At 32.2% G+C, this 27,448-nt stretch overlaps 4 protein-coding genes across 4 annotated transcripts; 3 read left to right on the forward strand and 1 right to left on the reverse strand.

The window, feature by feature from the left end:
• Positions 1-126: 126 nt before the first annotated feature.
• On the reverse strand, positions 127-11,982 carry LOC119834478 (facilitated trehalose transporter Tret1-like). Its single transcript, XM_038358850.1, is given in 9 exon segments — positions 127-343; positions 1,255-1,438; positions 3,121-3,316; positions 4,634-4,823; positions 5,444-5,589; positions 5,842-5,986; positions 7,338-7,552; positions 8,685-8,820; positions 11,796-11,982. Coding segments are annotated over 9 exon segments (1,425 nt in total). The 5' UTR covers positions 11,829-11,982; the 3' UTR covers positions 127-163.
• Positions 11,983-15,035: 3,053 nt separating this feature from the next.
• Positions 15,036-19,050, forward strand: LOC119834305 (retinoid-inducible serine carboxypeptidase-like). The gene is made up of 9 exons (XM_038358645.1): positions 15,036-15,111; positions 15,965-16,188; positions 16,563-16,662; positions 17,015-17,145; positions 17,218-17,539; positions 17,611-17,808; positions 18,015-18,092; positions 18,170-18,324; positions 18,988-19,050. Exons 1-9 carry the CDS (start codon positions 15,036-15,038, stop codon positions 19,048-19,050), a joined length of 1,347 nt encoding a protein of 448 aa, XP_038214573.1.
• An 805-nt stretch (positions 19,051-19,855) lies between these two features.
• Positions 19,856-23,353, forward strand: LOC119834306 (retinoid-inducible serine carboxypeptidase-like). Its single transcript, XM_038358646.1, has 8 exons — positions 19,856-19,889; positions 20,108-20,191; positions 20,319-20,542; positions 20,621-20,720; positions 20,804-20,934; positions 21,080-21,377; positions 21,699-21,881; positions 23,340-23,353. The coding sequence occupies exons 1-8, from the start codon at positions 19,856-19,858 to the stop codon at positions 23,351-23,353; spliced, it is 1,068 nt and encodes a 355-aa protein (XP_038214574.1).
• A 1,150-nt stretch (positions 23,354-24,503) lies between these two features.
• Positions 24,504-27,228, forward strand: LOC119834307 (DNA methyltransferase 1-associated protein 1). The gene is made up of 6 exons (XM_038358647.1): positions 24,504-25,040; positions 25,140-25,303; positions 25,578-25,796; positions 26,080-26,211; positions 26,476-26,745; positions 27,037-27,228. The coding sequence occupies exons 1-6, from the start codon at positions 24,836-24,838 to the stop codon at positions 27,226-27,228; spliced, it is 1,182 nt and encodes a 393-aa protein (XP_038214575.1). The 5' UTR covers positions 24,504-24,835.
• Positions 27,229-27,448: the final 220 nt, after the last annotated feature.

A 27,448-nucleotide genomic window follows, 5' to 3' on the forward strand; every position in this document is an offset into this window, starting at 1 on the left:
ATAAAACAAAAAATCCCTGTGGTACAACAAAAAATAAATCGCGTTTTAAATTATATTACATATTTTATATTTATATATACACCGTATTTTACTCTAAAAAACAATCACTTCATTCACGTAATACTCGTCTAAAACAACTCAGCGCACATATACGATACAGGAACTAAAACTTAGTTTGTACGTTTTGCAAGTCGATATCCCTGTTCTTCTTACCTCTGAAGTGTTGTTCTATTTCGGCCAAAGACTTGCCTTTCGTTTCTGGAACCGCGAATAGAACGAAGAAGAAGGAAACTGCGCAGAAACTAGCGTACATCCAGAATGTTCCAGCTGATGTTAACACGTGCTGTGTTTGGGAATATTATTAGGATATATTAATTACTATTATAAAAAACAATTCTTTAGTACAAGACAGTTCCCGACGTTTATGGGGAGGTACCAATGCAAATTTTGAAATGGGATCAAATAATAACAATTTCGTATCAAACAAAAAGGATCACGTAACTCGGGTGAAAACCTACAGAATTTTCGAGGAACAAAGCGAAAAAAATACAGTTTGAAGATCGCCTTCGTTTTTGATACGTCGCTTGAAAAATACATAATATATTCAAAAAGTGTGTAAATATTGTATGATGAAATTATTCGTAGAAACATTTTGTTTATTCTGTTTGATTAATTTGCGTAAGTGAATATATCGAGTCATGTTTAGATTATTTTCAACGGCAGTCGCTGTGTGAATATTTACGTATAGGGTTAAAACATTATATTGATACCTGCAATAAATAAGTGTGTGTATTTAATGTAATTTATATGTCACCGGAATTGTAAACACGGTTAAATTACAACGTCACGGGATAGAAACTTAATTTGTAATCCTCTAGAAATTGTGATTCGTGACATACTTTTTGCATATTGACGTATTATTTTTCGGAAGAGAGATTGTGTATCGATATGAAACAGCTATATTGTCAAGTGGGCATTTGATATGATTCGTAAAAGGTTAGGTTCGGGTTATATGAAATTCCACGGAAATAGGAAACCCGTACACCTGACGGTCGAATGAGAAATTTTAAATTCGTAGTAATAAATATCTGCGATGTATTCGGGTTGGCAAAAAATTATGGGTTGAATGGCAACAAATCACAATTTATCGACAGTCTACAATGTCGCGAGATAAATTATAATTTAACAATTTTTACAATCTTACAGCGATATATCATCATTATACACATAAATAGCTAATACAGTATTCCTCACCTCCAAAGCATGGTATGACTTGATAACAGTGAACATGGACAACAAGTTGACAGCGCTCGCCATAGCCGAGAGCTGCGAGCGGTAGTGCGTGGGGAACAGCTCGCCCAGCAGCAAGAAGGGCAGCCCGCCGAAACCCAGCGAGAAACCCAACATGAACACCACGAGACTTACTATTGGCAGATACCTGAGTATAGAGACGTTTCAAATTTGAAATTCCGCTGATTCGAAATTGAAAATCCGTTGATATAGGATTATCGACTTAAGTACTTAGTACCTGGATGACCGATTTTTTTTGTTTTTTTATAATTTTTTTTTTTGGAAATTTTGTTCGCCAAAAAATAGTATTATTATTCGCCAATAGATGTCAGGAAGAGTCATAAAAAATTGGGACTACTCAAACGCCTCCTATTTGTTAAAAAAGTAAGTTTAAGTCGATAAAACACGAATATGACATTTTCTAAAAAAGATTCCTAGCTAGATCGATTTATCGCCCCCGAAACCCCCTATATACTAAATTTAATGAAAATCGTTGGAACCGATTATATATTATATATCTATATATATACAAGAATTGCTCGTTTAAAGATATAAGATAAGACATATATTTTTGTATGAGAGAACTGCAAGCGGTGCTTTGGGAGAAACTCGCCCAGTACTAGGAACGGTAACTAGGCGAAATCTAGCGAAACTAAGAAAGCACCTAGAGGAAATAAGTAACATTTAGAAAAATGCAAACTACGAAACAGAAATAACCCGTAATACTTGGTATTTGGATATCGTAATATAATGTAAACAAAAACATAAATAAACATTCTGTTATGTAAATACGACATTAAAAATTGTCATAGCCACGGAATCTCAAGGATCGTTGACCTCAGTGGAGACAAACAAACTCAATGTCTCAGGAACCGAAAATTCTTAGAGCATACAAGTGATTGTCACTTCGGACACTTTACTAAAAATAGTTCAAACATTGCTCTGGATTCATGCAGTTTTAGTCGTGAGTTTCCGTTTAGTATATACGTATTGACATAATGGTCAGGGTTTACGTATTGTGACTAATTTATATAAGCGTTTATAATGGTTTGCAATGTTTATTCGTTAAATGGGTTAGGTCACACATGATTCGTTTTCTAATATTTGTCAATACACTATAGTTTTTGAACGCTTGACCGAATATGCTAGCATGTGTATACAATAAATACTGAACTGTAGCTTCTTACTATTTATTACGAGGAATAATTCCGTTACACAAGTATTTATAAATTACTGTAATCATGTGGTGACAACAACATGTACCAGTGGCCGTACTAAATGTAATTTTGTAATTTATCGTGCTCTATCAACCACACCGTGCTTATTATATGGTCAACTCTAGTTTACAGCATAATATGTGACTCTACATTACTCATGTATTCGTCTCATCTTCGTATTCGAAGTAAACATGACTCCCATAGACATTAATAATATAGTCTATCAGATCGTATCAATTCTATCGTTATCTCTAGTTCACATGTAGAGTTTAGTTAGGAACTCTACATTTGCAAATAACTAATACTCACCCTAGTCAATTCATGTTCAAACTCGTAGTAATACGTAACATCCTTAAACACCATAGATCATAGAGCGGCTCTATCTGTCAGACCGTACTAATTCTATCATCATCTGTAGTTCACAGGTAGAATTATTTGCTCTACACATGCAGAGCAATTATTACTCACCTAATGACCTAGAGACATATTATATATAAGATCAGTGGTCTTGTGCTGTCTCTATCCACCGCAATCATGCTTACTTTATCGTACTTTAGGTTAAATCTTTTATAGGTAGATGTATATGTAACGCTATGTCTAGACCGTTACTCACCCTAACCACGACTCGTGTTCAAACTCGAAGTAGAATGCAACTCCCATAGATACCATAGAAAGGCACATGGTAACGGCGGAGAGCAACAAGAGTGGCCTTCTGCCGGCTCTATCTACCAACATTGTGCTTATCCCGTTGCTGAACAACTGTACTGCGCCTACTATTATTGTTGCTGTCATTGCATTGAGCTTGCTACCTGTAAATTGAACATGAATATAAATTTGAGCGATAAATAATCAATATGTATTATACTAAATCGACATCAAAATACTTACAAGTAATAAACCTAGCATATACTTAAAAAAGCCTTTATAAATTGCCTCATACTAAATACGGCAAGTTTCATTGAAACCGAAATATCAGAGATGGGATTTTTATTAGAATATTTATCATTATTCTGAATAGTATTAAAAGATTTACACATGTATAGCTGACAGAGTTTATTATAGGTTAACTGAAACACGACAAAATATTTGTTGTTCAACAAATAAATTAGTATTGAGGCATTTTGGTAAAATTAGTTTAATAACCATAAATCATTGGCCACACGGATGAAGTGGTACAATAGAATAATTTGATTGTGAAGTCATTGACTGAACTTGAAAGGGGCACTTGATTCGATAATTGCTTTCGTTTTGCTTTCCTACCTTATTTTTTATAGGAGATGCTATAAAAAACCAGCAAGTGAATATTTCTTCGAATTCAAAATCGTAAACATTTTTGAACCTGAGGCGATTAATATACTGCCACGCGCCACGCAGCATAGCGCGTGTCATCGAGTTTTATTTCATTTTCTATTGAGGTCATCCAAATCCAGTTACATTAAAACTAAAACATAGGATTCATTTTTTTTTATGGCAGAGCAAGCAAAGGAGCAGGTGGGCCACCTGATTTTAAGTGGTCACCACCGCCCATAAACACTTGCAACACTAGTGTTACAAGTGCTTTGCCGGCCTTAATTCATGGATTTACGAATAAAAATTAATGTACCAGATAATTATTTTTTTGTTTTACTTTGCTTGTAAGTATTTTCGTTTGTATAGAAAACACTCACAGTCCAACGCATAGAAAATGCATCCACGCGCGTGATGTGGACGAGACGCAAGGTTTACGTACACCAAACACCGAGTCTTGTGGGTGATTTTGGAAAAACAACGAACAGTTTTTGAAATTAATCAAAGCAGCTTTGAATCTACATAACGCACCTACGCGCGTACATCGTTTTTACGCATTTATTACGCTCGTAAGTACGTAAAAACGCTGTACGCGCGTAGGTACGTCGACACACAACATAGCAATATGGTAATCGCCAAAGATCCTCCGAATTAATATTACACATTTTCTTAAAATTACATAGAACAATAATAATAGCAACCAGCTTTGGATACATCCTTATTGCTTTTAGATGTAGAGTGTGACACGAAAAAAATTCATATAGAAATAACATACGTCAAATATCAACAAATAAAATTGCATTAATTGCTACTTAAATACATATTACTAAAAAACATACCAGCATTCTGGAATATCTCAATAGTGAAGAATATAACAGCGTCGATACCGCTGAACTGTTGAAAGAACAGCAGTGCGAAACCGACGATCAGCGGCTTTATCACCACCGACGAAAAGAATACCTCCCGCGTGAATAAACTCTTCGGTACCGCTTCCACGGGCTTCCTGGAAACGCACGGGTATTAGAGTACCTTAATACATTATAAATATAAGAACTGCAGTGAATATTCTAAATAAAATTTGAAGATTTTATCTCAAATATTCAGTGATATAAAACCATACAGTGATATAGGCCATTGGAATGTGTGAAGTTCTGTGTGGGGACACACTGTAGTGGGCAGATGTTAATCTGTTTCACTGATCGTTTTTTAAGGGATAAGTAGGTCTTCTATGTCCTGCTAGACCGAGACATTTTGTCGCGAGTCCCCACCGGGAATCGTACCCAGGTCCCCTCGGTTATAAGCTCATGTTAACCAGTCTATCAAGACCGTGGAAATGACAAACCAGAATTATGATCAAACAGTAGCAGTCAAATCTGATCGATCAGATCTCTGATATATATGGCATCTGCCATGGACGGATTCCTATACCTTGCTTGCACACGCCAAGCTCACATCCCATGCCAAACACCCATTAATTTCATGAGCAATTATTTCAAAACTCATGTTGCGGATTCTCCATTTAAGTTCAAGCGTATTTATAAGGAATAAATACGCTTAAATTCAGCTATAATAAAGGATTTACTCAGGTGAAGTTGCCAATTGCCCATTTATGACATAAATAAAAATAAAAAAACCTTATGTATCGAGACTACTCACTCGTCAGTATCATCTTTAACAGTGGCAACAGCGTGTTTTGAGAGATGCAGCCATTTTATTGCTTGTTCGTCGTCCAGACCTTGAGTTTTTAGCCACACTGGGGATTCTGGTAACGGGATTAGTATTACGAAAAGAGCACCTGAAATAAATTATAGTTGCGTGAAGTATAATATCTATCTTTCTCATGTAATGGTGATATTAATATTTAATACCTTCAGAGAGGAATGAACCCCTGCGGAGATTATTAAAAATGACCTTAGACCAAAAATTACTATTTGCTATTTTTAATAAGAATATGGAAAAATAATACTTTATTAAGAATGGACAATAATTTTTAGAAAATTAGAGTTAAAACTATACAAACACATCAGATACAAAACAAAAGACTTACCACAAAATGTAGCCGAGAGAAATGCTAAAGACCTCCAATATAGCCAGTTGCCAGCAATATACGATATGAGGATGCCCATGGACATGGATAATGTAGGCAAGGACCCAAGTCGCCCACGAATTTCTGGATCACAGCACTCACTCACCTGAAATCACGGTCGCGCCGATTAAAGCTTGTTATTATGTATTTATATTTGAAAAGGATGTTCCAAATTTAACTCTTTAATATATGACTACTACCTATTCAAATTCATTCGTTTGCAAATTAGACTTTATTTTCAACAAATTGCTAGGAAAAGCGTTTAATATTAGTATAAAGATAGTTTGAGAGAAGGCATAGGATAATTGTTATCCCAGAAAACTCACGGGGAACATTACGAGTAAAACCAGGACAGTATATCTTTTACTCAGACTAGGCGAGTGAACCTGTAGGCGAAAAACTATCTAAGTGATGCAAATAAAGGAAGTTACAAATTATCATTTATCATTGTTTATCCTCAATTATAAATTATGCAAAACTAAATGTTTCGAATGTGAAGTAATCGGATACAATTAGTTTTGATTTTCATGCAATGTTTATTTTTCTTCGTGACAAACATGATTAACTATTTACAATGAATGGAATATCACATTTTTTACTCTCACAAAAAATCGAATGAATTTGTTTAATGATCGTGACGAAAAAAATTAGATACTTCGTTTAATTACTTCCGCCATTTGAATGAAACTGGTACTCAGTAGCTATTGAATGAATAAAAAAAAAAATTGATTATAATTCCTTATGAAGAATCATGGAAAAAAAGTGTTCCTACTTTGCTTATAATACAATGAATCTTTCAAAATGCTTGACAAGCGTCATCACACAATACACAGACAAAATAGTAAAGTTATTAGCAAAATATAAGTTTGCATCTGCTTCTGCTATTTAACATAATTTATGAGCAGAGCACTTGGTTTTAAACATTCAAATATTTATGAAATATTATTCTACTAGAAACACATAATTTGCTAAACTCCATTTTGCATTAACTAATGGCTAATTACTGATAGCGATTATGCAGATGTTTGAGTCACGGCCAAATATGACATTACATAAGTTATGATTTTATTAATATCATTCTTGCTTTTTTATGTTAAATTTTATAATAACATTATTTCACTGCTTGATATTGACTCCCGTTACTTTTGTGACACATTAACGTAATTATTATTATCACAAATATTCACGCCTATACCACTGATTCGATTTGGTTGAAATTTTGTACAAATATAGTTTTAGACCTTAAAAAAAGGCCATACGAGTAGGATTGTTTTAGAACGAGTAAAGCAATCTTTCCTTACCTTTGATTATACGGAATCCGCTGGCGGTAAGCCACCTTTCTGACCTATCTTTGTCTGTTTGTATGTCTGTATATGTCTTAATTATTGGCATCGCCAAATATTGGTAAAAACGAGCGTGAATAGTTTATATTCATGAAAAGGAAAAACAATACTTACGTATACTTGAGCAGGAGCCAGCACGAAGCCAACACACAGCCCCGATATAATTCTCCCCAAGAGCACGATGGGGAAGTTGGGCGCAAAGCCCAGTATCAGCCAGCCGGCAGCCCACAAGGGCGCAGCGAGTTGTAAGGTGCGGCGCCTTCCAGCCCGTTGCATTAATGGCCCAGAACACATACTACCCAGGAACGCTCCTAATGGTGGGATCGCACCTGGAGTAATTGTATGGAGAGGTATAATACGTATGACGTAAAAACTAAAAACTAAAAAACATGCTTTAATCATAGAAACAACTTAATTATCTCCATTGCACATACAGAGTATTCGTCAAAAAATATTTAGGCCAAATCTTGGCGATCCTAATCAGGATAATAGGATAAATCATTAAATTATGGTATTGTCACCGATCTTAGAGAAGTGTACAAAGTTTGAAGTCAATTCTAAAGGAATCGGTTAAGTAAAAACATAAAGGTGAAGCTAATAGAAGCGTGTAATTTTTTTATGAAATCCAAAAATGAAGTATCTTCTAGCGCTCTCTTATTTTTGTCTATGTGATTCTTAAGAGAAGTCGATTGCACCTATAATTATAAGAATCATATAGGAAATTGTTACCGTCAGATAATATAATAGTATAGGTATGTATTATGGACAGTTAACTTCAAATTGTTGTTATGTCAATTGTCTCGTTATGCTATTCAAACAAGCACACTTATGTACTACTTTGTAAAAATATTCTAGAGTTAGTTCCACATGATTCAAGCTATATTTATTATATTATACCTTTATATCAGTTTTTCAACAAGTGACCGACACAATAATGAGTTATTTAGTTGTATTATATATAATAAGCATTGGTGGCTCAGCGGTGAGGACCTTGGATTTCAAAATCGATAAGTTGGGGTTCGAGACCAGGCGAACTTGCAGGAAATATATTGATTTTTCAATTTATCTACACATGTGGATAACTTCACAACTGCTCCAAACAGTGAAGGAAAACATCGTGAAGAAACCGGCATGTCCAAGAATTAAAAGTTCGACGACATGTGACATCTTTAACAAATCGACGTGCTACAGTAGCTGTCTAATAAAAAAAGGAATTAATTGAATCGGTCGCTCATTTTTTAAATTAAAATTTCGTGTTATTTTAGGTCTTTTTAATTTACAATTATAAAAAAAAATAGATTTCGTCATACAACTCATAAAGAGAACCGTTTAACGGATTGCAAATGATTTATATTTTGTTGGATTTGTCTCCGCACAGACTAGGATCGTAACTGTTCGAATAAAAATCTATAATTCAAAAAAATGGTTTCCAACGGAATCAGCTAGATAATAGTAACTCACCTATCCATGACTTTTGCTCACTATGCTGTATGAGCTCTGGATCGATCGCCTCTATAGAGGGAATGGCAGAGGCCGAATACCCTCGAACCAAACCAATGATGAGAAACGCCAAGGATGCTCCGAAAGTCAACCATAACTGAAAAATTTAAACATGTAGTATATAATACAAAATGAAACACCCACTTTTTCGATTGTGCCTGTACACACGTTGCTTTGTTGCTATGTAGTTTTTTTCCTTGCAACATCAAATTGCGCTCATCATCTAGATTTATGTTAGAAAAAATATTGAATATTTTTCATTTATCTATACTAATATTATAAAAAGGAAGGATTTGTATGTCATAATGTTTTCTGTTTGTAATGTTTTCACACAAAAACTATTGGAACGAATTCAAAAATTCAAAAAGTTTTCGTCATTAGAAGACTATATGTGTATGTACCACGGACGAAGCCGGAACGAACTTTATGTTCGGCTAATTATTCATTGTTAAACTGGTATTTGCCTACAACTTTACAAATAGTTACTTATCTAAGGGTTAACATAATAAGTATTGTTTATACCCAATTAACGAATGCATTATTTCAAACTATTAATGTAATTATAGTGTGCTATCTCCGGCTTATGAATTCAAATACCTACCCAGGTTATCTGTTCCCAGATAATTTATTATATAGAACCGATACAACAACAATTGCTATTGAGGTCCCCCTTATTTTGTCATAAGTTTATTATATGTCCTTACTCATTCACTAAATGACAAGTACTTATCTTCATAAACAAATTATGATATTGAATTCATTCTAAACACGTAACTAAATATTAGTGCTGATGTCAGCATCAATGTAGGCTTAACATCCAAATTTTAGAAATCACGTTTAGTCCTATCTTATCTATCAATATAATCAAAATGCTATAAGAGATCATGTGATTGTAAATCACAAACTCTTGATAACAAATATTCATCCTATATTTAAGATAAGTACAAATTTGTAATGTATAAAAATTGTATTTGATTTAAGATTTATTGTAAATCTCCTGTAATGGTAACTGGCTATAAATTCTTTAACAAAACCATGGCTTATGCTATGTTGATAAGATTTAGGGATTAAATGGCTTTTTCCATTTCCCATATATACCACCGCTAAATCGTAATTTATAGAGAGCAGATTTGCGTCAGTGAATTTATAACAATTTCTAAGATCATTTGGCGACCGGATTGATGTGACGGTTTAGCACCTAAGGTCATACCCATCTAGATACTAAGATCTTTATAGCACAGGATACGTCCTTAATCTGGTCCAGTAACATATGCATAAAGGAGACGGGTCACGTAGCGGCATATTATATGGCTCAAATACTGTAACAATCAATCGCATCTACGAGGATGCTGAGATCACCGAGGCAACAATGAAAATAATTATTAAATACTTATTTACATAGCACAATATTATATGCAGTATTATGCTAGTTGTTGCTATTATTGTTCGATTGTTTATGTTGCTAGAAGTAACGGATTTTGGATTACTGTGCAAAATATGTCACGAATACTACGACTAACTTTATACGCAATAAAACGTGTTAGAAGTAACCCGTCTTTATTATTAACTAATTTAAATATTTTTCTTTAGATACATAACATAGATTGTACCTACTACCTGAATACGAATGTATTATTTTGATACTATCAAGAAGAATTCGTAAGGGATAAAAAAATAATGACCTCTATAAATACCTGTATTGTAAATTAAGAATTATTTTCTGTGTAATTCGTCAAAGAAAAATATATTTGAGACATAAAACAAGAATCATTAAAACAATAAAATATTATTTAATATCGTTAGCACATTTTTTTATTTATTTACTAGCGTTACGTATTTTATAAATAATCCTATGCAGCCTTTTACATTGACGAACTTAGGTACAATTCCAACCAACTCTATTAATTTTGTTACTATAAAAAATACAGAAGAAATTAATTGTCAATACAAGTTATTTTGTATAACATGATTCGCTTCCATCATTTAAATTCAAATTATTCTGTTTTATTTTGTCCTCTGTATTTTGATGGAATATATTTTGAAATATTGTCGATCTATTCAAAATAATCTCTGAGTGTTTAGTTAATATCTGGTTTATAAAATTATAATAATAACGTCGGAATCCAAACTAACAATATTCATATAGATTTTCATTGCTAACAGGAAGTAAATAGAACCAAGTTTTTTTCAATGCAAACGCAGAAAAATATACTTCCTTTAATAAAAATAGAAAAAAAAACATAATAATATTTTAATGTTTTTTTTCTCAGTAAAATGTGAGCACAAAACTGATAACAAGTATTATATATAATTTATGTTGATAATTTCTGACTTATTAATGAGAAAACTCTTTAAAGAAACCCTTTCCTACATTATATTACGGAATTTATTTAAATAGGTCAGTCTCAAAAACATTAATTGTATTTTTTTTTTATTCTTAGAATAAGTAGTAAAAGACTATTTAACGAATATCACGTTATATAACGTTACCTTTTTTATTATTATTTATATTATTTAGATTATATTTCTAATAAACAGGTTTAAATATAATTGTAAATACATAACAATAGCGCATCTTACGCACATTAATTGTGTGTTCTAATTTAAATTATAATAATATTTATTTCGATACGACGCTATATAAATTTATAGTCCTAAACAAAAAGTGGAATACACGCAAAAAGTGCGGTTAAATTTTACCTACCTAACGTTACCTAATTTATGTACACACAAAATGTGTACGTAATTTTTATCATATTTAATACGTTATGGATTAAATGTTTAGTGTAATTGAGTTTCGTTGCTTTGAGTTCTAATATAATTTATGGAATCATAAAAATTTATATTGTAGAAATTGCCTATAAAATTGATAAATATTTATACTTGGTCACGTTTGTTTGTAAACAATAACTGTCAATCAAATATGAACACGAAAATAAGCTGGCATGAAATTTGCTTGGATATATAGAAGATTAGGCATATTTAGAACATTATTTTAGTATGTATGAATTTTCCTTATAAGTAAACCTGTGAATCGAGATAAAACTTGTAAAAAATTAACACAGCACCCACCTGTTTTAGAAACGCCGCTGAAATTTTTGTCATATTGAATAGCTTTATTTTGAAAAGAACCGATAACAATCGCTATTGAATTTTCAGTGGCCGCTTTACTCGGAATCACAACTCATTGGCGGGACAGCGAAGTTTTCACGATGCGGATAATGTCACGAAACAAGACCGCCGCGCCCTAGTCCTGGTGGCTGACTGCACCCATTAAGGCATCCGCCATCTACTTTTGTGATTAGTGATTTCAATCGAAAATCTGCGTTTGCATGGGCATCATGTGACATACCAGGTACATACCCACTAATGCAATAAATAAACCGTGTAATTTAACTAGGAAAACAAACAACAAATTTTATTGTTTTTCACTTTGAAATTACTAAGTTGTTAATTATAAATTAGGTGATATTTATTCTTGCTATCTACGTTTAATACTTGCTTAGAGAGCTGTAAACCACTTTCACTCTAATATTGAAAACTTAAAGAGTTTATACTAGCTCTTTTATAATTTTGTATATTTACATATTATATACTAACTGTGCCCCGCGGTTTCACCCGCGTAATTCTGCATCCCGTAGGAATACTGGGATAAAACGTTGGCTATGTGTTATTTCAGTTGTCCAGCTATCTACGTACTAAATTTCATTATAATCGGTTCAGTATTTTTTGCGAGATAGAGTAACAAACATACACATACTCACAAACTTTCGCATTTATAATATTAGCAGGACTTGGTTCCGTCTGTGGCTTCGCTCCTCCGTTCTCCGTTCCTTTCAGGTTTCATTTTCGAGTTAAAATTTTGCCTAAATTGTTATCTATGTCTGTAATAATTCTTCATATTATCGAATGAAGTGGGTTTGAAAACAAAACAGATGTTATATTATTGCATACCTGTATCTGGTCTGTTATTATATTATTATATACAACAAGCTTTCCGCCTGCGGCTTCGCTCGCGTTGACTATATAGGCTAATTAATTTTCAAATACCAATCTAATGACACCTCATTTAATTATGTATATCATATTTTTATTGTAGTATAAATTGTCTTTTCTGCACATTGAATGAATATACATACACGTTAGAAATGAAAATTTACATTATTTTTATCGTAACAGGAAATTAAAAGCGTTCATACATTAATTACGTATAACAAACTATATTTAGGTAATTGTGTTTAATATAAGCATGATAATATCATGGGCATATTATATTTAAAGTTCATTGAATGGAGTATTTAAAATTTAATTACTCTAATTCACAAGATATTTAAAAAAAATAAGTTATAAAACAAAAAACTCATATACAATGTAAATACAATAGGTTCTATTTTACTTCGTAGGTAATAAGATTTGAAGCAGAAACACCTTTTTATGTAATTTTTGTGTGCGTCTCTGATTGTATCCTTTTCCACTTTATTCCTTTATTCGTCTTCAATTATTTCCTTATACTTCACTCCTTAAGTGCAAACGTTCTTAAGAACTTTATTGCTAAATAATAGCAATACTAATAATGGTCATATGCCCCAAACACTTAAGGGATGGCTCACAATCGGAAAAAATGTTTACCTATTTCATAGTTCATATTAGACCTATTTTTTCGAGTAGACCACTTATAAAGACAAAGATAATTTTTATCTAGTAACGTGATTAAGATAAGACATTTCATTGTTAACAACTGACCCACCACTGCTCACAGTAATCGGATTCATTATCCTCATCATCAGCACATATACTCGTAAATGTGTGTTTTTACCACACCGTTTCGAGCAGTGGTAATGTGAACATTGTGCCTGTTATTTCTTACACCCTCGTCCGGTCTCCCAACTTCATGCGACTTCTTAACAACACATATTATAATATAGCATAAGAAAGGAGATGAAATGACGACGACTCCCTTCCACCGCCGGTGTTCCCGGATTACTACAATTTATAACTCTTCAACTCCAGAGTGAATCTAGGCTTCATCTAGGCAGGCGTGCCCATTTATAGCTCCCTGCTTAACATCAGGTAGGATAGCGGCCAAACGTCTGCCTATTAAGTATTTAAAAAATCTGGTCATACAAATAAATACCTCTTTTATTTCTACCATGGAAAAAATATTTGAATAGAAAAAATCTATGATATTTCAATGAGAAATACTTGCCTTTTTTCCGTCTATTGCTTCCATCTATTGCTTAGCGGAGATTATATTACGGTATTATTAATGAGGTTACTACTTAAGATAACTCTTCATTTATTTCTAATGTATGGTTAATAATATATGTTGCTTTGTTGCTCAGATACTTATGAAAAACTCGTATAATTTCACGGTTTAAATAATTCACAGCTTCTTATTTCAAAAAGGCGGATCGTTCCAAAAATGAACAATGAAAATGATTTACATTTTTTATCCGTTACATGTGCGTTGACTTATATACAATTTTAAATAGAATTTACATAAAACCGAATGTAATGCAATTGTTTAACTTTGTAATAAAGCAAAAAAATATTTATATTGTAATACAATAAAATAGATCGATAATAGATTCACGACGGTGTAAAATAGTGGCATGCTATTTGTGTTTCGTCCGTTGAGTGGAGGAGCCAAAGGACCATATCCTTTTCCTTACCCTTATTCCCGTCCTCAATCCTTTCCTTATTCTTTACCCCTTAAAAGCGGGAAACACGACTCTACTTCTGCAAATGTTCATGGGCGGTGGTGATCGCTTACCATCAGGCGAATCATCAGCACAGTTGCCTGCTACTACATAAAAAAAGATCTTGCTAAAATATTGCAGCTGGAATGCCTTCAGCAAGTGTTGTTTATGTATGAAATTTACGTTTCTTCTTAGGGTTTTACCTTAGGTAAAGCGGTAGTTTAAGTAGTAATTTTTCAATTTAATAATTTAAGAAAGACATTTGTCTTCTCTTTTCAACTATATGCTTGAGTAAAACCTTATCTAAATATGTATTTGAGTAATACATAGTGATCGATCAACGCATAACCCAAACCACAGGACGCATGGGGCTGAAACTTTGGCATACAGGTAGATGTTATGACGTAGGCATCTGCTAAGAAAGGATTTCTATAAATTCTTCCCCCTAGGGGATAAAATAGGGGATGAAACTTTGTACCATGAAAAAGCATTAAGACCGCGCGGGCGAAGCTGCGGGCAACAGCTAAGTAGTTAATCATATTTCACAGTAATCTTTACATTGTTTAACAGAACGTCTTTTAATATAGTAATAAATTATTGACATAAAATTAGCATGGGTATAATATTTAACATTAGTGCAAATTTGGATGATCCTGAAATTCATAGATGTGTAAACACAACTGTTAATGGTTTGTTCAAATAACTATTTGCAGTGCAAACATCAGTCAGGTGACTTAGGCGAATTGCCCTTCGCACCACGTGAATTCATTATTTCAATGTACAACCTCATAAATTTCATATTCTACTAGCGCTTCGCCCCGGCTTCGCTCGTTGCAGTTTAGTTGTCGGTACATATATAGGTTATAGTAGAAGTCAAGGATGACCTACATACTTCACATAATTTTTTACGAACCAACGTTTAAAGAATTTTTTAATCGGTCCACTACCTAGTTCCAAAGCACATACAAATAAACAAACAAGCGAACTCTTCAGTTTTATGTTATCGATGATGATTATATTAATTTAGATATTAATCTTTTGTCGCTACTTAGTAAATAAAGCCAATCGTAAAGAATGTTATCAGGGCCAAACTTAAGTAATACGCTGATTATACAATAAGTTGATGGGTAAATTTAAACGATTCATTAATTATGATTTAGAATAATTATAATACCTTTATTATATTATTTCGGATTTAATTAATTTTATGATTAGGTAGCTAAAAAGAACTTTTCGTCTTTTGAACTTTTTGGGCCATACTAAGATATTGCTAATACGTACAGATATATCAATTTCAACATTGTGATAAGATATGAATTAATAAACCTAGATATAACCAATTGCTACTAATACAATTAAATAACAACGTTAGTTGTTCATACGCATCATAATCGCTATGCTGTTATGCTTGTTGATTTTTTCGTTGTTCTCATCATCTTTTGTTCAAGGTATATATCCATAATGTAAATAACAAAAAAACTGGTATACAAAATTTTATGCCTTAATAAAAATCATATCAATTGAAATATAATGTTATTACAGCACAGTATGGTGATTACAAACAAGACTTCGGTTATGTGGACGTCCGTGAGGGCGCGCATATGTTTTATTGGTTATATTATACCACGGCTGACGTCAAGAATCACACAGAAAGACCATTGATAGTCTGGTTGCAAGGCGGGCCCGGAGGCTCATCGACTGGTATCGGTAATTTTGAAATTCTAGGTCCTCTCGACCTTACATTGCAAGAAAGGGATTATACTTGGGTAAGATCAACTTATTTACTAGACATCATTTTCGATGTGTTTTTTTTGCTTCTTGTTATACACATAAAAGTTTATAAGTTACAATTTTTATGTTTGTGAGGAATTATCATTAACATTTTAATGCATCAACAGCCAAAATTGGGGAAGTATAAAGATTTATAGGAATTAATAGACGTTTAATTGCTTCTTAATTCGAGGCTGTCCAAAATTTATGACTTTTAATCTAGTATTGATACATAATGAATATATGTATTGTCTATGCTATATTAAGATAAAACGGTAATCTATATTTACCATCAAATCAAATGCAATTTGTAGAGTGAGACCAGAGGTCTAATTTTTTATTTTCTTTGTATATATTGGTGTCATTTTAGATTAAAAACTTCAACGTGCTTTTCGTGGATAACCCCGTTGGAACGGGATTTAGTTACGTTGATGAATTAAGATTTCTGACCAAAAGTAACGATGAAATAGGTAATGCTTTTATTCTATAACCTCACAAAAATTATAATGAAAGTTAATACCTTTTGCCTACCACATTATCGTCGTTTATGAGCTTCTTAGCACGCCTCTCTATGGCCTCAAGCGTCTCCAGCTGATATTTGGCAGAATCATTCCAGAGGTGAGAACAGTATTCCATACATGACCGGACTTGTTCTTGGTAGAGATTGAGCAACTGTCCTGGTCTGAAATACTGTCTCATCTTCGCCAGAATACCAAGCTTTTTCGAGGCTACTTGGGCTTTTTACCATGTATCATTAATGCCTTACTACATGTGTATTTTGTATACAGTATTAGGGAAACTATACATAAAATTACGTTCTAGCATTGGACTTCGTGGAATTAATGCGAGGATTTTATAGAAACAATCCCATATTTGAAAATGTACCTCTGTACATATACGGACAATCTTATGGGGGTAAAATGGCTATAGACATGGGCATTCGAATGCGCGAGGTAAAAACTTAGTTTTCCTTACTAAAAATAGTTGCATATATCAAATAAAGTAACACATGTTTTTTTTATTAGGCGGAAGAGGCTGGGACTATTAAATCAAATTTAAGAGGGATAGCTATGGGTAATGCTTGGATATCACCTGTCGATGCTACTTTAACCTGGGCCCCACTATTACTAGCCGCTGGTCTTATAGACAAGACCGGTTATGACAACATCCAAAAATCAGCATTCGAAGCTGAAAGACTATTTAATGCTGGCCTGTACCGGGAATCCAGCTTTCAGTGGGGAAGAACGCAGCAGCAAGTGTTTAGCGCAACAACCTATGTGGACTTTTACAATATTCTTACGAGAATACCACTTGATTGGCTCCAAGATACTCCCCGAAATCTTGATGGTATAATTTCAATTTATCGTATCTAAAATTAGCCTAAAAACACTAATAATTAGAAACGAAATATGTTTCAGAATTTTTAACGAAACTGACAATAAGAGATCACCCTATACAGTTACCGGAAGGACAGGAAGAGATAGATCTAGATGAATTTATGAATACGGTAATCAAGGATGCACTTAACATACCCGCAAATGTTACGTGGGGATCGCAGTCAAATGCAGTCTTTGACACTTTGAGAGGCGACTTTATGAAACCTGTTACCGATGGCAGTACGTACGTCGAAATATACAAGTATTAAACACTAGAGTTATATACAAATGTTTAAGTACTGTGGTTTTTTGCATTTTGATTAATTTTCCATTTATAAGAATCTTCTACAAATATTTCTTTCTTCTTCTTTCTTTGTTCATGGAAATTTTTATGTTTTGTAGATTTTTTCATACAACCAATAAACTATTTTTAAAATACATTTCAGTTGAAAAGCTATTAAATGAAACGGACATAATCCTCACCAAGTATAATGGAAATTTAGATCTTATTTGTGACACTCCAGGTATGTATTGTTATTAGAATAAAGCACAATATATTATATAAATCCATACTTGCAATTGAATGATCGCATTTTCATAGGACAAATATTGTGGGTCGACCGCCTCAAGTGGGCTGGAGCAGAAGGGTATAAAAATGCACCCCGCCAACCAATTTGGGAAAACAATCAGCTGGAAGGATATTACAAATCATACGGAAACTTTAGATTCTTTTGGATTAATAAAGCAGGGCATAGTGTATGATTTCAATTTATATATGTATATATTATTTTATTCGCAAAATAATTTGCTCGTATTATTGCTATATACTAAGTCTGATATTTTTTAACTAGATTTTCATACAATATTTATAAATAAGCAAGATTATTAGATAATCCATCTTTTTTAACGTATGAGAAATGAGGACTAGCTATTCGGTAAAATAAGGAGATGAAAATTCTCAAATTATTAGATTAGATATCTGCATATTTAACATCCGTGTATTGTAAGCTTGGGTTACTATTTTAACACAAAGGCTCAATGCATGCAATGACCGAGCAAATATTTTCACTTGATTGTATATCATATAATGTTTATGGGACTACAACCTTCCTATATATATAATACCTAATAATATTCGAAATAAAAATTGCTAAAAATTACATATTTACAATAGTGGCTACTTTTTTCATTTTTTTTTTTAGTTGTCATTAACTTTTTCTACTAGATTGTAAATGATAATATAGCAGAAGCAATTATATATGAAGACAAAACATGTATTTATATTTAATTTCAATATGCGTAATTGAAAAAAATAAATTTTCTAACCTTGTATTAGTACAAATAATTTAATTGCTTTCAAATAAATTTGTTGAATAAATGATATAATGATAATAATATAATTATTTGAACAATTTGCAGGTACCGAGAGATAACCCAGCCGGATCGAATGCATTTCTTAGAGACATGACTTCATTTGGATAATAAAAAATAATATTATTTAAATTATTTCAATATCTTTATTTTACCTTGAATGTCCCACCTATACCTGGTTATCAACTTTAGACTTTAAGGTCGTTAGAATAAATTATTTTTGCAAATAATAACTGTGAAGGTTTAAAAGAAATGTAAAATAGAAAGACAAACATGACGTCATGTTATAGAATTTTTTCTTTTGAATATGTGCGAATGTGTTAATAGCAATCAAAGGCAATATTCTAATAATTATCCTTTACTAGTATTAAAAGGAAATAAAAGATTTCCTTTTCCTGTATCACTGTTATTTTTTCACTTCCTTATACTTAAAATAATCGCTCTTACATTTAGATTGTGTATCATGGATAATAGTATTTATTTTACAAAAATTGTTAGTATTTGGTATTTTCCTGTATTATTACATTGACAATGTTAGTTTCCTTTTATGCTGCAATAGAATCACATTTTTCTGTATTTTTATCCAATGGTCAAGTTTGTAATGGATGGATAGAAGGATAAATGCATGTATGAATGTTTGTTACTCTTTCGCGGGAAAACAGCTCATCGTATCGGCACAAAATTTGGTCAGAAGATAGATTGTAGTCTGGATTAGCACAAAGGCTTTTTACTCAGGTACCACGCGAGTAACGCCGCGGATTACTGCTAGTTAGAAATAAAAGATATTATTTTATTTACTAATTTTTATGAAGATAGTGTTATGTAATAAGATATTTTGTTCGTTGATTTCAGAAATTGATAAGTACCTAACCTAATTAAGTTTTCAAACACATAATCAATTATTTAAATTTTGGAAATGTTTACCTTATCTCTTACTAACTGGGCGATAAGTACAATCATGTATTGCAATAATTATCTCTCTATTTAAATACCTCAATAATTGATACGTACACGAGTTACCTATGTTGTGTCCTTAATCTTTGTTGTGAGTACCGAAATACGATAAGAGTTTGTATTCTTCTACAAATAGAAGCTACTACAAATAATTGAATAAAAGTAAATAAATACACTATGTCTAAAAAATTTATAATTATTATATCCGTTATAGTTGGCTTACTTATATTAGCTGGACTGGGTGTTCTCATTTGGTGGCTAGTAACAGATACTTCAAATGATAAGTTTGAAACAATTCGTAAGTAATAAAATTAAGTATCACAAACGTTTTCCTTATTGTAAATTATACCCTTAGTTTAATTTAATTACTATAGTTACACTTTATATTAAAAAACTTACTCTACATCTAACATACTTTCTTTTAGTTCTTGAGACTGATGGGTTAGGTCAAGTTAAATACAATGCAGCATATACGAGAATTTATGGTGCCGGCGATATTTTCTGGTGGTTCTTCCCATCTACGTCTGACCAGAGTCGACCAATTTTACTATTTCTAGGTGGGGTTACAGGAATACCTGATAGTTTTCTCCTAAACTTTGGGGGAATAGGGCCCTTAGACTTTAATCTAAATACGAGGAACACATCGCTGGTAAATAAATTTACATTAAATCCAAATTCAATGAAGAAGAACAACCTGGTGATATTAAAAGAGCTTTGTATTTTTTAGGTCAGCGACTATCACTTGTTATTCGTAGACAGCCTCTTAGGGACTGGGTTCAGTCAACTTGAAGATGAGCAGTCGATCTTGACAAATTTAAGTGATATGGGTAATTTTACTTCTTTGAATAATGTGTAAATATAATAAATGTAATATATAAATTTAAAGCTCATCGTTCTATATTGCTTGCAGTTGATAATTTAATATACACTTTACAATCATTTTATGGACATAATGATGAATATGAAGATGCGCCTTTATACATTTATGCACAAGGTGATGCGTCTCATTTAGCCATTCCATTGACAACACGATTGCTAGAGGTATGTTAAAACAAAATGAAGCAACAGACATAATTCCGATTATATTCAGCATATCGTTTAAAAAAGGAACACGAATACATATTATGATTTATTTCAAACTTCTTATAACGTACAAAAGCATTTCATGTTGTACTTTATTCGACAGGATGAGGACTATTCTCACAAAATAAAAGGAATCTTTCTAGGTAATCCCACAATATCACCAGCTCTTACACTGACCAAATTGGGATTTTATTTAGAAGAATTAGCCTACGTCGATGGTAATGGTAGAGCGGCAATAGAAGAATTTTCAACCTCGCTGTCCTCCTTAGTGTCATCGAAAAATTTTGAGGAAGCCTTTAATCAATTCTTTTCTTTGGGTGAATTCATAAATGAAAGAGCTGGTGCCGTAGCGGTTAATGTGGGATATATCGTAGAAAAATTAACTCGCAACTCAGTTAGAGGTATGAATATTAAAAAAAAAAAATTGAATGTCAATATTATAAAAAAAAAATAATGTATTGTAAGTACCAGGACTTAAAAATCCTATTAAGTGGTAACCCAAATATTTTATATTTTATAATCAGCCCAATAATTTGATAGTGTACCAAAAATATTTTGGAGTACTTAAAAATTTTATAAGAGTTTTATGTGTTAAATATAAAATCGTCAAAAGATACTTCAAATTGGTAATAAAACATAGATAATGTAAACCTGTAATATAACCCAATTACCTGCCTCAAATTCCTAGATTAGTTAATTAATATCAAGTACGATATTTGCAGACTACTTCGGACTAAGTGCGTATCGTGACAGAGTTATTCCATCTGACATTAATATGAAAAGTTTCATGGAGGAAACAATTGCGCCAGCGCTTGGAATTTCAAATGATAACAATTATGATGAAAAACGGGATGATGTTATTAAAGCTTTTAGGCCACTTTACATGGAACCCATAGTAGATAAATGTTCGTTATTTACATCATATAGAAAATATTATTATATAAAAGAAAATCTAAAATTAAATCTGCTTCAAATTAACTTCTAATTCGTTTGGAACGAAGATCAAACCGCTTATATTACATGACAAAATATCTGTTTCAGTGGAAAATATTTTAAACAACTCAAATGTAATTGTTACTATTTTTAATGGTAACCTGGACGCAGTATCAAATACACCAGGTAAGCAATATTGTATTAGTGAATTGTATTTTATAAACTATCAGAACAGCAGGAGATTAAAAGCCCTGAGTATAGGACTACTCCAGTACTAATAAACCCTAATAATAAATTTTATTTATGCATCAATTTTCACAATTTTTTTTTATAATGAAGATCATTTCATATGTTGTGTTTTGATGATAGTGTTATTTTAAAGTATAGCATCATGATTTTGTTCATTACCAACCTACCTCTTTTGTTTCTAAAAATATGACAGATTTTATATTGAGCCGTACGTAATTCATTAAAGACAAACTAGCTTTCCGTCCGGATATCATCAGCGTAGACAAAGAATAACAACAAACTTACTGTTCCCATGGGATTTCTTATGTCTTTTCTCAAGTCTCAAATTATCTTTGGTCCTAATTTCATCCAAATCGGTTGAGTGGTATAGGCGTGAAGAGGAGACATACGAACGAAAGACTTTCGTATTTGTAACAATAATCAAGTTGCGATAGAAGGTATTCGTAGAATACCTTCTTTTTTTTATTATATTTATTATATATGTATGTACTATTACGTAATTTTCTTTAGAAATTATCCTACTTAAATACACATATCACATACTTAAATTTAGATAATTTTTTTTGTCAACAAAAAACTAAACTGCCTTTAAGTTGTCATAACTACACCAAATAAAAATGGTAATATATGGGAGGCACTAGTTCTTAAATAATAATAATAGCAAACAAAAAAGTACAATCGAATTGACAACCTCCAGCTTTTTTTGAAGTCGGTTGAAAATAAAAGAATAAGTCATCGTACCGTTAAAAAAATCAGGGTGAATCGTTGTAATTACAGGACAACTAGAATGGATTGATCATTTAAATTGGTATGGACAAACTAATTTTACCAATAGTGAACGGAAGACTCTTGTAATAAATAAACAAATAGAAGGATATTTCCGTGAATCAAGTCGCCTTAATTTCTACTGGATTAACATAGCAGGCCAATCGGTAAGATTTTCTGTGTATCAAAATAAGCAGTTAATAAAGTATATTATAATGTTCAGTTAAAAAGATACATTAAAAGAATTGCAAACAAAAGGAAAGATCAAAACTACAATACACATGAATATTATTAATCTTAGGATTAAAAAAAATCTAATGTTTTTTTGTAATTTATATGAAAAATCTCACCAGTTTAAGATGAAAGCATGACAATTATTTCCAGTGATTTTCTTCAAAATCCCTTTTATATTTCAGACACTCTTGGATAATCCTGTCGCAACTAAAAAAATGCTAGAACGAGTAACACGTGAAACATAATTTGGCTTTGTTTTTGTATGAAAAAGAACTCCTGTCCTATATTTTAATACCAAAATAAAAGAATAAAAACATTTAAATTTAAATATCGTATACGTAGAAAAAAATTGAATACCATTGAAAATCCTGGTAAAAATGTCTAAAACAATGCTTATGCTTTGTTTTGCACAATCACCTAATTTTTATTTTGTAAGTACCTTTTTAATCAATAATGTAATTTTCTGTAAATTTATTATAATATTGACAATAGAATAATTTATAGCTTCAAACACAATATTATTATTAATTAATGAACACTATGTTGATCGTTCAATCCGGAATTCCAAATATTTGCCGCCCGAATTAAATTCCTTGATAACATACAGACTATAAACCTAAGCAGTATCACAGATAACATAATACTGTAAGGAGGATAAAGAAAAATGATATATAACAATCTGTAAAATTTTTATATACACCTAGTCTATCGTCCCTACACTGTTTGTGTATAGTCGTGTTCTGTGGATGAAAGTGATTTGTTTGATATAGTTTATTTTGTTTTTAAGAAAATTACGTAGGGCAAGAGATTATTATTAAGAAAACATTTTTAGTTTTAATTATTACTACATAATTCATTACGTGAATTACTATTATAGTAACAAAAATCGGCCAAGTCCAAGTTGTAGTCGCGCGCCAATATATGAATGCCATCCTCTCAATATACATGTTTATCTATCTGTGCTTTACTCTATGGTTAACATGGTGGTAATGTCAACCTGACACATTGGGACTGTCATCGCTCATCTTGTGTAAGTGTTGCCACCTAGACAATCTAGCCCCTATTTCGTATTTTAAAAAATTATCTAGAAATAGGGCCGATTTTGCTTTTTTTTTAAACGATGCCGAAGAAGGGTTTATTTACAAACGAGCGTCCTAATTAGCCACTCAAATTCTAAACAGCTAATCAAAATGTTTGGACTCGGAATAATTATATTACAGAATCAAAATTCCACCAGCATAACTTACACTTTATAGTAATCTGGTGGTACTCGCGGTTACATTATTCGGGATAACAATTTTTTATCCCTTTCTAGACCTTTTTAGTGCTGAGTTGCTCTTTTTAGAAAAACAAGGTGGCATCACTGGACTGATGTGACATATGTGATATGGATTGAATTGAATTGAACTTCACGGCCTGAAGCTAAGCTTAAGAATAATAAAAAGAACTGTAATTATAATTCATAGTACGTGAATGTGTGGATATCAATTATTAATATTAATTATATGTTACACCTCGTAGAATAATAACAATAATACTAAACTGTCAAGTACAAGTCAGTCGGTATTTTAAAGTATTTTAAAATAGAGCGTCTACTTGATGGTGTTTGTTATCTGATGTGATATGTTTCATGAATAAGAAGAAAGTATTATTATAAAGTTCCATATCATAACTAGTTATGGCAGATATCTTAGATATATTGGATATTGAGCAGCCAAGTGCATCAGAGGTTACAAGGGATAGTATAATACATGGTGATAAAAATAAAAAGAAATATGTCACCGCCAAAGCCGTTCGAAGACCGGAGGGCATGCATCGAGAGGTATTCGCTCTGTTATGCAATGATAATAAAGAGTTACCACCCTTACTACCCACAGACACTGGTGAGTATTTCAAATTCATGGAAAACTTCATTACAAACGCATATTGATCGTAAAAACGTCTTTAATTTCATAAAAACTAAATTGCTTCCTCATTCTCAGGCAAAGCATACAAGCAAAATAAAGCTAAACTTGGCATGAGAAAAGTGAGGAAATGGGTCTGGGCACCATTCACAAATCCTGCCAGAAAAGATAATGCTGTATTCTATCATTGGAAAAGGGCTGCCGATGAGGCTAAAGAATATCCATTTGCACAATTCAATAAGGTTAGTAACTATTTATTATTCCACAAACAAACAGGTGAGGAATAAATAAGTTAAAAACATACATAGTAGTTTTATTTTTGATATTATAATGTATTATAACACTCAAACGATGAGTGATATGAAAAATTTGTTTTACATATCCAATGGTGAAAGAAGTCTAATAGTTCTAGAGATTAGCGCCTCGAAATAAATACCAAAACTTTAGCTTCATGTTCTTAGTGTTGAAATGTTGATATTTGCATTTTTAAAATGGTTTTCCTTTGAAAACTTTCAGCAAGTGTCAATACCATCATATTCTGAATCTGAATACAATCAATACTTAAAATCGGAAGACTGGAGTCAAGCAGAAACTGATCATCTCATGGATTTGTGTCAAAGATTCGATCTCCGGTTCATTGTGATCCATGACAGGTGGGATAGAGCAGCCTTCAGAGACAGGAGCATTGAGGACTTGAAGGAGAGATATTATAATATTTGTGCTATATTGAGTAAGGTAAATTTGTTTGTTTCCTGCTTCTGAATAAGCTTGTTTTATATATTTTTTACATTACCAGGCTGATGATGCTGATGATTATTATATAACACATATGCTAATAGTGTAGCAACTGAGCGCGGACATAATAAAGTATAAAAATAGAAAAAATGGTTGCAGTATACTCTTATATGAATATTCTAATATTAAAATAATCTTTTATTATTATAATTATTTTTTTGTTTTCTATATGCTTCTATTAATAAGCACAGTAATATTATTATTAATGTTGTTTCCTTATCAGGTCAAAACAAATCCCTGGTCCAACACTGTGACAATGGTAAATGGAGAAAAAAGAGTATATCATTATGATGCTGAACATGAAAGAAAACGAAAAGAACAACTTAAGAGACTGTTTGACAGGACACAGGAACAAGTAAACTTTACTTATATATTTGTCTCAAGTGAAATGCCTAAAATCTAACTGTGAAAGTATTTTGAAATTGGTCCAGTTTCTAATATTAGCATGTTAAAACCAACTCTTCAGCGTTATATTATAAGCATAGACTACCAGTTAGTTATTATGTTGGACATTCAAATTTCATTCAGATTGATTTCATTCACGGTGACTTAAATGAATATAAGGTTATTAAAAATTCTTGCCTACCACAGTTATTTAAAAAATTAATTCTTATAACAGATTGATGAAGAACAAATGCTACTAGCCGAACTCAAGAAAATAGAAGCAAGGAAACGTGAACGGGAAAGGAAAACACAAGACCTCCAAAAACTTATATCCAGAGCTGACAGTGGTGGTAACGGTATCACCAGTAATCAACTTAATACCACTACAGACGGTGCTAATACCCCAACAAACTCATCATCTAGTATCGCTAGAAGGCATGACAGGAAGTTGCATAAGAAAAAACTGTCCACACAGCAAAGGCCTGTGCGAGCAGTGGAAACAGTGGTATGTATATTTTTGTATTTGTTTAAATCAATTTTTGTCATTGGCATTTAAGATCACATGAAAAATACAAAAGGAGATCTGGCGAAGAGAAAAGCACATATTTGATCTTAATTACTAAACAGATTGAATACTGCACATGTTATGTAGAGTATCATCTTAGTGTCTATATGAGCTCATCATTTAAAGTAAGACAAAATAAAACCAACTCTAATTGTTTTTTAAAGTAAATTGTAATGTTTCAAATTACATTTCATAATAGTACAAACTACACATATGGGTTGTAATTTTCAGACTGTCGAGTGGTCCGGTATAAAGTTCCCTGAGGCTCGCAGCACTGGAGTGTGGTTACGATCGCAGCGTATGAAGCTACCACCTGGAGTGGGACAGAGAAAGACTAAAGCTATCGAACAGGAGCTCCGCCTTATGAGTATTGGTAATTATCAACCAACAAATAAAAGTTTATCATCAGGAAGTTTTGTATAATATACTGATAATAATTAATTTTCGCCTAATTTATGTTACAATCAGAACACGTTTTCTCTGGTTAAGTTAAAGTATTTAAAGGTTACAACTACTTATAACTACGGAAAACGCGTCCTAACGAAAACTGGTTTTGACAATAACATATAAATTAGAAATTTTGAAAGAATAGAAAAAATTTGATCACGAGGCAGGATTCGAACCTGCGTATCTTGCCTAACCG

Source organism: Zerene cesonia, chromosome 19 (genome assembly GCF_012273895.1).
Source record: "Zerene cesonia ecotype Mississippi chromosome 19, Zerene_cesonia_1.1, whole genome shotgun sequence".
Classification (NCBI taxonomy): Eukaryota; Metazoa; Arthropoda; class Insecta; order Lepidoptera; family Pieridae; genus Zerene; species Zerene cesonia.

Bases quoted from the DNA above. Each gene is read 5' to 3' on its own strand.
- LOC119834306 (XM_038358646.1), top strand. From the start codon at position 19,856: ATGTTTACCTTATCTCTTACTAACTGGGCGATAA. The intron at 20,543-20,620 runs GTAAATAAATTT...TGTATTTTTTAG, and splicing joins ATACGAGGAACACATCGCTG to GTCAGCGACTATCACTTGTT. The intron at 20,721-20,803 runs GTAATTTTACTT...TATTGCTTGCAG, and splicing joins GACAAATTTAAGTGATATGG to TTGATAATTTAATATACACT.
- LOC119834305 (XM_038358645.1), top strand. From the start codon at position 15,036: ATGGGTATAATATTTAACATTAGTGCAAATTTGGATGATCCTGAAATT. The intron at 16,663-17,014 runs GTAATGCTTTTA...ATTACGTTCTAG, and splicing joins CAAAAGTAACGATGAAATAG to CATTGGACTTCGTGGAATTA. The intron at 18,325-18,987 runs GTATGATTTCAA...AACAATTTGCAG, and splicing joins TTAATAAAGCAGGGCATAGT to GTACCGAGAGATAACCCAGC.
- LOC119834307 (XM_038358647.1), top strand. From the start codon at position 24,836: ATGGCAGATATCTTAGATATATTGGATATTGAGCAGCCAAGTGCATCA. The intron at 25,304-25,577 runs GTTAGTAACTAT...GAAAACTTTCAG, and splicing joins CATTTGCACAATTCAATAAG to CAAGTGTCAATACCATCATA. The intron at 26,746-27,036 runs GTATGTATATTT...TGTAATTTTCAG, and splicing joins TGCGAGCAGTGGAAACAGTG to ACTGTCGAGTGGTCCGGTAT.